Raw genomic sequence first — 8,425 nt, forward strand, 5'->3', positions numbered from 1 at the left:
AATAAATCTCCTCCAGAACAGGTGTCGTCTCTCAGTAACGGGAAACTAAAAGCTTCTGACAACATGAAATAAAATCTTCACTTTCAGTACAAGTGTTTGTGTGTGTGTTTTGTAGAAAGTGTTTCCAGGAGATTCGATCTGTTCTGTGTCTATTTCATGTTGAGACACACGTTGACTTTTCTGCAAGAAGGTTGTGGGTTTGAATCTGTGCTCGGGCCTCTCTGTGTGGAGTTTGCATGTTCCAGCGTCCAAAGACCAACATGTCGGGTTGTTGGTGACTGAGTGGCTGCAGGTGTGATATGATTGTTGGTCCTGTGTTGAACTGCCCAGCTGTCGGTAACAGATGGAAAGTTTCCTGAGTCGTGTCTTCAACCTTTGTTTTGAACATTTAAATGAAAGTCTCCGGAGCCTCACGGTGAGCAAACGCACCGAGTCGACGCCGCGGGCTGTTTTTACAGCAGCTCACCGCTTCCTGAGTCACTCGCTGAAGTTTGGAACAATATGTACGTAATACATACGTTTTTAGAACACACTTGACCAATGTGTTGAAATTTCTATCCAGTCAAACTCACTAACATCCCGCCTCTATCATTTTGTTATGGTTTGCATAAAAGAAGCTTTTTCATGTGTTTTGGGTGGAGCTCAGCTATGTTAATAAATGTTACTAAACATGAGAAGCTCTCAGACAATTTCACTTTGTCAAAGTAGCTCTCAGAGGGGAAAAGGCTGGAGACCTTTTTCACTGTTGGTGATGTGAATTCAGGTTTCAGTAAAAATGGATATTTAGAAATTCTCATAAATCACAATGCAGAGACTATTCCTCCAAATACAATATCTGCATCTGTGGGCTGTCTTGACCTCATGAAACACAGAGGTGGTGAGTTTTAAGATGAGTTGGCTAACTGAGGTCGGGAGAGCTGAGGAAACTTTAGGGGCGACGTCAAAGCAACGCAGAGGAAGATGAAAGAAAGGAAATCCCAGGATTTGAGCTTTCCTGCTCCCGCCAGAGAATTTCAAGCTGCTGCTTCACTGATGCAGTCAGCTGGTCCAGGAGAAGATGAAAGGGAAGTGGAGACGGAGACGGAGAGGAGTGATTCAGCGTATATTCACGGCCTGGCAGGGTGAAAGTGTCCCAGTGGGGAGGCCGGTGCTGTAGTGCAGTATGAAGGGAGGCCGGTGCTGTAGTGCAGTATGAAGGGAGGCCGGTGCTGTAGTGCAGTATGAAGGGAGGCCGGTGCTGTAGTGCAGTATGAAGGGAGGCCGGTGCTGTAGTGCAGTATGAAGGGAGGCCGGTGCTGTAGTGCAGTATGAAGGGAGGCCGGTGCTGGCAGCACACGGTGGCGCCTCGTGGCTGAGACTCCTGCCAGGTCACTGCAGGCACTTCTTTAGCCAACCCAGCTCCTCACTTCTCCCTGGTTGTGCCTGTTTACAGGATTTCACCCCGTCTGCAGTTACAGCCATGAGGGAAGTGAGAGTGCTGCATCGCTGCGACACCGCCGGCGGGCTCTCTGCACGGAGGGCTCCTCCTGCTGGTGCAGACGAGGGACATCTTTCTCTTCGGCCATGCAGTAATCCTGCTGTAAATAAATAAAAAGGTGTGTGTGTAGGAGGAGATGAGGTCAGCTAAAACAGCAGGACTTTGTAGCAACACACACACACACACACACACACACACACACACACACACACACACACACACACACACGGCTTTGACAGCGTTAAAGCTGCAGACAACTTCACTGGATAAATGATCAGAGGAGGGAAACCAGTGTTTGTAACATGAGATGTAAAAATATCACCAAAACATTTGACTCCTCAGGAGATTTCAATATCTTTACAAAGACGAAACAGCATCTAAAATGATCGATTGTGTGTTTGGCTGCTGCTGATAATTGTTGTCAGTATGGAAGCATCTGTCAAATCTAACTCATGAATGACTCTCGAAGTCTAAAATGTCAAAAAAAAACAAGTGAAAAATGCTTCTGATAGTTTGTTTTGTTCAACCAACGATTTTCCACTTACGATGATATAAAACAGGAAAACATGGAGCCAGAGTGTTTAGCCGTTTGTCAGAGTTGATCAAATGTATAATATTAATATCTATATTTCAGATGTGACCTGCAGCCATAAGGTCGTCCCACACAGCGACAACAGTTCAGAAAATACGATTGAAACCAGTGAATGAGTCGACGTTGAGTCTTTCCTGAAATGAATTTGAAAATGTAAAGATAGAAAAAAAGAAAAAAGAAGGCAGTTCAATCAGAAACGAAAATAATCAGAAGTGTCAACCTGAGAAATAAACCTTCCATAAATGAAAAACTATTTTTTAAACTGCAACCCGGTGGTGACAAAAACAAGCGAATGAATTTGTGTCTGTATTAATTTAATGATCTGAAATTAAAGTCAGAAAAACAAAACAAAAGCAGGAAATATCATCCATTGTTTTTTTTATTTATAGGTAAGACAATAAATGGGGCTTCATGTGATGTAATGTTGACAACGTACGCTGTCCATGAACAAGCAACAATAAGACCTCCTCCTCCCCCGCTGACGGTGCTCTTCATCCCGTACCGTGTAGAAGATACGCTCCCCATCACATGTCCCCGTGTACATATACATAATCTATACATACAATCTATATTAACAGTAGGTGAACAGAAAGTGCTGTAAATTCATGCTACAGTGCTGCGCTAAATCAGGACCTACGAGTCCGTTTAGTCCGCCTAAAAATGTGGTAAAACTTCACATTGCTTTTATTTCTTTTCACAGAAAACAAAAGTCCATGTTTACGACAGAGAAAAGTAACTTTACTCTCTAAAATCTGTGAAATTAAAGTGTAATAATTTAAATAACCGACCGAATTGAAATCTGAGCACTTGAATAAACTCCGTGTGATGCTACAGTTCGACGTGTGTAAACATTAATCTCGTACAACACATTCAACGAGTAAACTTACAGATGCCTTCTACTGTATCTACAGTATACAGTCAAATACTAAAAAGTACAAAAGATAGTTTATGCTTCACAGCAGACAGATGAGAGCCGTCGACGACGTTCACACACGATGTTAAAAAAGTTGTTCCCAATAAGGCCGAACAACAACTCGCCTTCAAATCAGAGCCTCGCTCTACGCTGACATGAGAGAAAAGAAATAAAGTGCCTATCGTGTGGAGATGAGTCGAGGTTTGGAGCTGGGCCTCGTTTCTCGGTGTGTCGGGGGCGTGGCCACATGTGGGCGTGTCCTCGGGCGTGAGCGAGCTCAGCGCAGTGAGTTGGTGGGCATGCAGTCGCACAGCGCCCGCCGCTCCGCCCGCAGCACCAGCGTCTCCGTCTGCAGCGGGTGAAAAACAGCACGTTAAACACACGGAGCACCTGAAGGGGGCGCTGTTTCATCTCAGGGAGAATCCACCTGAATCCACCTGAATCCATCTGAATCCATCTGAATCCACCTGAATCCATCTGAATCCATCTGAATCCATCTGAATCCACCTGAATCCACCTGAATCCACCTGAATCCATCTGAATCCACCTGAATCCACCTGAATCCATCTGAATCCATCTGAATCCACCTGAATCCATCTGAATCCACCTGAATCCACCTGAATCCACCTGAATCCATCTGAATCCATCTGAATCCACCTGAATCCATCTGAATCCACCTGAATCCACCTGAATCCATCTGAATCCACCTGAATCCATCTGAATCCATCTGAATCCATCTGACAGTTGGAGGCATTTTATGTCTTTAGGGCAAATATGAGCTTTAAGTTAATGATTGATCGTCAAACAAAAAGGTTGATTATTTTTATGTACATTTTTTATGCTACTATTATACTGTTATATTATTATCCTCTTTTATATTTTAATAATGCACCTTTATTGGTTGCGCTGAGGTGAAGCACTTCGAGATAAACAGTTGGTGGCGCTAAATCTCCACTCGTGTGCCGTTAAATCTTCGTTCATGATATCGTTAAAAGAGCAGCAGTTAAACGACGTGGAAACATCGATGGTGATCTGACATTGTTGTGAGTTCGATCCAGCTGTAGGATCTTCGGCGGTCGGTTGAAATAATCGCGATCGGGCGACGACGTGAGAATCGCGACATTTCTGCAGATGACGAGTCGACTGGGAGACTCTGCTCTCCAGGCATCTGCCACCACTGCATGTTGTTTTAACATTTACATTTTATAGATATTCATATTTTGACTAGATTCTCTTTGTTGTTGACCTTTTAAAAGAGGTTACTTGTGCTTTTAATGTAGCTTTTAGAAGAACTCCACACATCCTTTGTGTGATCACTGATTCCCTGCAGACCAGACAGCTGTTGCACTGCTTGTATGTATCGTCCCTGTCAAATATACTCACGAATAAATAAACATTGTGTTTGTGAGATCAGAAGTCCTGCAGACGTGTCGATACCTCGACGGAACAATCTTCATTATGCGAGAGAGTCTCCATCAGCTGGTGAGTATTTAACTCTCGACAGTCTGAAACATCATCATGAATAGAGGAGATGAAAATGTCAGGACGGCGAGGACGTCCTTCACTCACCCGGGCATCGAGGTTGAAGGCCGTCTTCTTTAGATCTTGCAGCGCCCTTTGCATGAACTCAAAGGCATGACAGTCCACACAGGGGCGACCTGGAAACCAGAGTCAAAGACGCAGGTTTAGATTTAGAGTATTTATTGGGAGGACTGTAGATGTTAGCTTAATTATTTAGAGAGGATCTTCTTCCAATTAGACAAAAACAGATCGTCTGTGGCCTCGAGGGAAAAATCACAGGATACTGAAATGTATTGTGTGTGTTGGAAGAACAGAGATTAATAAACAAGGTATTTATTTAAAGCTGATATTAGGCAACAGAAACGGTCCTGTCGGAGCCATCAGCCTGCATCAGTGTGCTGCTTCACAGCTCAACTTTTAATTTGAAAGATTGTGTTTCTTCCTCTTTTAAAAAAAAAACCCCACATTTTGTTTGTTTGGTTGTCACTGAGGAGGCTCCTTTAACGTGCCTCTGTAAATGGTTCATCTTTTCCCATCTTAAAAATGTATAAATATAATTGGAGAGGATTAGAGGATCATGTCATGTGTGCACAGGCCCAGCTTCATGATGGGAGCCACCAGTCAGGATGACCTCATACCAACACCCCTCCGGGACCTGAAGTCCTCCCTGAACAAACATCACTACTTCTGACTACACCTAAAAAAACATTCATGTGTTACTGCCGTGCATTTAGCATGCAGAGAGACTCAGATCTCATCTTTTTTACATCCACCTACTTTCAGCAGGGATGACAGTCCCGGTCTCCAGGTCCGCGTCAGCTGCACCGAGGCCGACGACGAGCTGCACCGCGAGAAGGAGCACTGCTGCCGGCACAAATCCACGGGACGCCATCGATGATCACCGCAACCCTTCAATTCGGAGACTGAAAATCAAAGCAGGTATGCAGGAATAAAAAAATCACAGAAGATGTCCTACACGGCCGTCAGCCAATGAGATCTCCACATCTGATGGGCTTTGTTTGGGAAATAATCCAGTTCTCATCATTAAATATGTGTATGTCTTTAAAAAAATACGAGTTTACAGAGAATAATTCCGGTTTATTTAACAAAGTGTACATGAACATACCGTCAATCAGCCGAGGATGTTTGGCAGAACACCAGATCGGCGCAAGATGCCCACCGAGGACTGTTATATAGATTTAGAGGAGTGCGCATGCGTGTGGGGCGTCTAAAATGTTCTTTGGTGGACCAGAATCAAGACTTCCGGTGAGGACATTCAAAATAAAAGCCAATTAATCCAGCAATGAATGGATTTGTATTTATTTATTATCAACATTGATGGAAAGTCACTTCGTACTAAACGTAAGTACAGTTTGAAGGTTGAGGTTGCAGCTCAGAGAAGACAGAGACAGAGTCCCCCACATCAACCCAGAGTCCCCCAGAGCCCCCCACATCAACCCAGAGTCCCCCAGAGTCCCCCACATCAACCCAGAGTCCCCCACATCAACCCAGAGTCCCCCACATCAACCCAGAGTCCCCCAGAGTCCCCCACATCAACCCAGAGTCCCCCAGTGTCCCCCACATCAACCCAGAGTCCCCCAGAGTCCCCCAGAGTCCCCCAGAGTCCTGCACACATTCACCTACAGATATAAGCAGTAAAAGTTGTTCTTCAAGGTTGAAGATTGAAGGTTATTCTACGTCTGCTTTTACAAAAGCATCTTAATTGCTAAATAAATGAACATGAATAACCTATAAAAAGTGTGATTGAGTTTAGTCTCAATCCCTCCTGTTATAATTAATTCATAGAATAAATTAATACTTACAGTCATCTGAGTCTTTTTTTCAGCAGCTGCAACATTCAAACAGTTTTTAGGGTCTTTTTTTTTTTGCCATTGAAGTTGTGAGATTTAAAAAAATGAATGAAAGGTAAAACTGATGTCCTTTTCTGTTAGGTTAGGTAGTTAGGTTAGGGTTAGGTAGGTTAGTTAGGTTAGGGTAGGTTAGTTAGGTAGGTTAGGGTTAGGTTAGTTAGGTAGGTTAGGGTAGGTTAGTTAGGTAGGTTAGGGTTAGGTTAGTTAGGTAGGTTAGGGTAGGTTAGTTAGGTAGGTTAGGGGAGGTTAGGGTTAGGTTAGTTAGGTAGGTTAGGGTAGGTTAGGGTTAGGTAGGTTAAGTTAGGGTAGGTTAGGGTTAGGTAGGTTAGGGTAGGTTAGGGTTAGGTTAGGGTTAGGTAGGTTAGGGTAGGTTAGGGTAGGTTAGGGTTAGGTTAGTTAGGTAGGTTAGGGTTAGGTTAGGGTTAGTTAGGTTAGGGTAGGTTAGGGTTAGGTTAGGGTTAGGTAGGTTAGGGTAGGTTAGGGTAGGTTAGGGTTAGGTTAGTTAGGTAGGTTAGGGTTAGGTTAGGGTTAGTTAGGTTAGGTAGGTTAGGGTAGGTTAGGGTTAGGTTAGTTAGGTAGGTTAGGGTTAGGTTAGTTTAGGTTATATGGACACAAACAGTAAATAACTCTTCTTAAAACTTTATTAACAGAACAATATGTGAATACGTGGAGAAACGATCACATCTATCTAAAGTATTAATTTATGTACTTATTTAATGATTTATTTGTTTCACGGCTGTTTATGAACGCCCCCCCCCCCCCCCCCCCCGGGGTGGGCGGGGTCCTGAACGCTGGGTTCTTAGGTAGCCCGTTAAAATGCCCGAACTCAAAACACTTCTTTTTCCAAGATGGCGTCGATGAAGGACAGCGACACCGGCCTGTGGCTTCACAACAAGCTGGGCTCCACGGACGAGCTGTGGACGCCGCCGAGCATCGCCTCTCTCCTCACGGTGTCCGTCATCGACAACATACGGCTGTGCTTCTCGAGCTTGTCGCCGCCGGTGAAGCTGAAGCTGCTGCTCGGGATGCTGCATCTCCCCCGGCGGACCGTTGACGAGGTGGGTTAGCGGGCTTCTGTTAGCCGGCAGGTGAGATGAACACGGCCGAGAAACAAAGGAGCTCGGTCCGCTGCCGGTTGCTGTAAATGAACAAAACCAAAAAAAGCACAAACTGCCCTTTAACGGGAGTTCGGTCTTGTTTCTGAGGAGTGAAGCGTTTTAAATCGGGTTCCGTTAGCGGTAGCTCGCGGACCTCCGACCGCTGGCGACGGTTGATCATGTTCCGTGATCGGAAGCAGCCGGCGGATGTTTCACCTCCGAGGAGACGACGTGTCTGCGGAGCTCCGAGGACAACAGGCGGGTCCGCGTCCGGCTCCTCCGGAGCTCACAGCGGCGTTTATTTATTGATTGATTTCCCGGCGGTGATGAAGCAGCTACAGCGGGGTAACGTTAGCCTGGTGGTGCCCGGACAGACGTGGTGGTGGGATGGGCAGCAGGAGAGCCGGAGGGCGGCAGCAGGAGAGCCGGAGGGCGGCAGCAGGAGAGCCGGAGGGCGGCAGCAGGAGAGCCGGAGGGCGGCAGCAGGAGAGCCGGAGGGCGGCAGCAGGAGAGCCGGAGGGCGGCAGCAGCTTCCACTCCGACACGGAACAAACTTTATTCACTAACATGCAGCACTGGAGGAAATATTCAGGTCCTTTACTGAAGGAAAAGTACTCTGAAAATACTCCATTTAAAACTTTATTGCACGTGACTCCTGGAAAAAAAACACAGAAACTACATAACTTATATTTTAATGCTGCTTATATAAACCTTCTTATTTTATGTTTCTGTGGATTTTTAATTCTTCTTTCAGGTTCATCTTCCTTCATCTCAGTTAAATGGTTGAACTGTGGTGCAGTCTCATCTCGGTCTGTTTGTCTTTTGCTGTGATCACCTGCCATCAGCCTCAAAGATTTATCCAGTATAAATAAAGGATGAATGAATGAATGAGTAAACAAAAGTACTGTCAGCAACATGTGCTTAAAGTATCAAAAGTAAAAAAAAATACACACT

The 8,425-nt window shown here is 45.1% G+C and overlaps 2 protein-coding genes across 3 annotated transcripts in view; one reads left to right on the forward strand and one right to left on the reverse strand.

The window, feature by feature from the left end:
• Positions 1 to 2,362: 2,362 nt before the first annotated feature.
• On the reverse strand, positions 2,363 to 5,739 carry nicol1 (NELL2 interacting cell ontogeny regulator 1). Of its 2 annotated transcripts, none has more exons than XM_069169909.1 (4): positions 5,630 to 5,739; positions 5,281 to 5,426; positions 4,552 to 4,640; positions 2,363 to 3,331 (listed from the first exon to the last, which is right to left on the reverse strand). In XM_069169909.1, exons 2-4 carry the CDS (start codon positions 5,393 to 5,395, stop codon positions 3,260 to 3,262), a joined length of 276 nt encoding a protein of 91 aa, XP_069026010.1. In that variant the 5' UTR covers positions 5,396 to 5,426; positions 5,630 to 5,739; the 3' UTR covers positions 2,363 to 3,259. The 2 variants fall into 2 exon arrangements, with proteins under 2 accessions (XP_069026010.1, XP_069026011.1); XM_069169910.1 differs by having other exon boundaries at positions 5,281 to 5,412; positions 5,630 to 5,725.
• A 1,424-nt stretch (positions 5,740 to 7,163) lies between these two features.
• Positions 7,164 to 8,425, forward strand: part of nelfa (negative elongation factor complex member A) — a 9,226-nt gene continuing 7,964 nt past the window's right edge. Inside the window, exon 1 of the mRNA XM_069169762.1 lies at positions 7,164 to 7,432. Within this exon, the coding sequence (XP_069025863.1) occupies positions 7,223 to 7,432 (210 nt within the window). The 5' untranslated portion in view covers positions 7,164 to 7,222. The remainder of the gene's footprint in view (positions 7,433 to 8,425) is intronic.

The sequence above is a fragment of the Embiotoca jacksoni genome, unplaced genomic scaffold (genome assembly GCF_022577435.1).
Source record: "Embiotoca jacksoni isolate LCO1_2020_lvr unplaced genomic scaffold, fEmbJac1.0.p SCAF_47, whole genome shotgun sequence".
Taxonomy (NCBI): Eukaryota; Metazoa; Chordata; class Actinopteri; family Embiotocidae; genus Embiotoca; species Embiotoca jacksoni.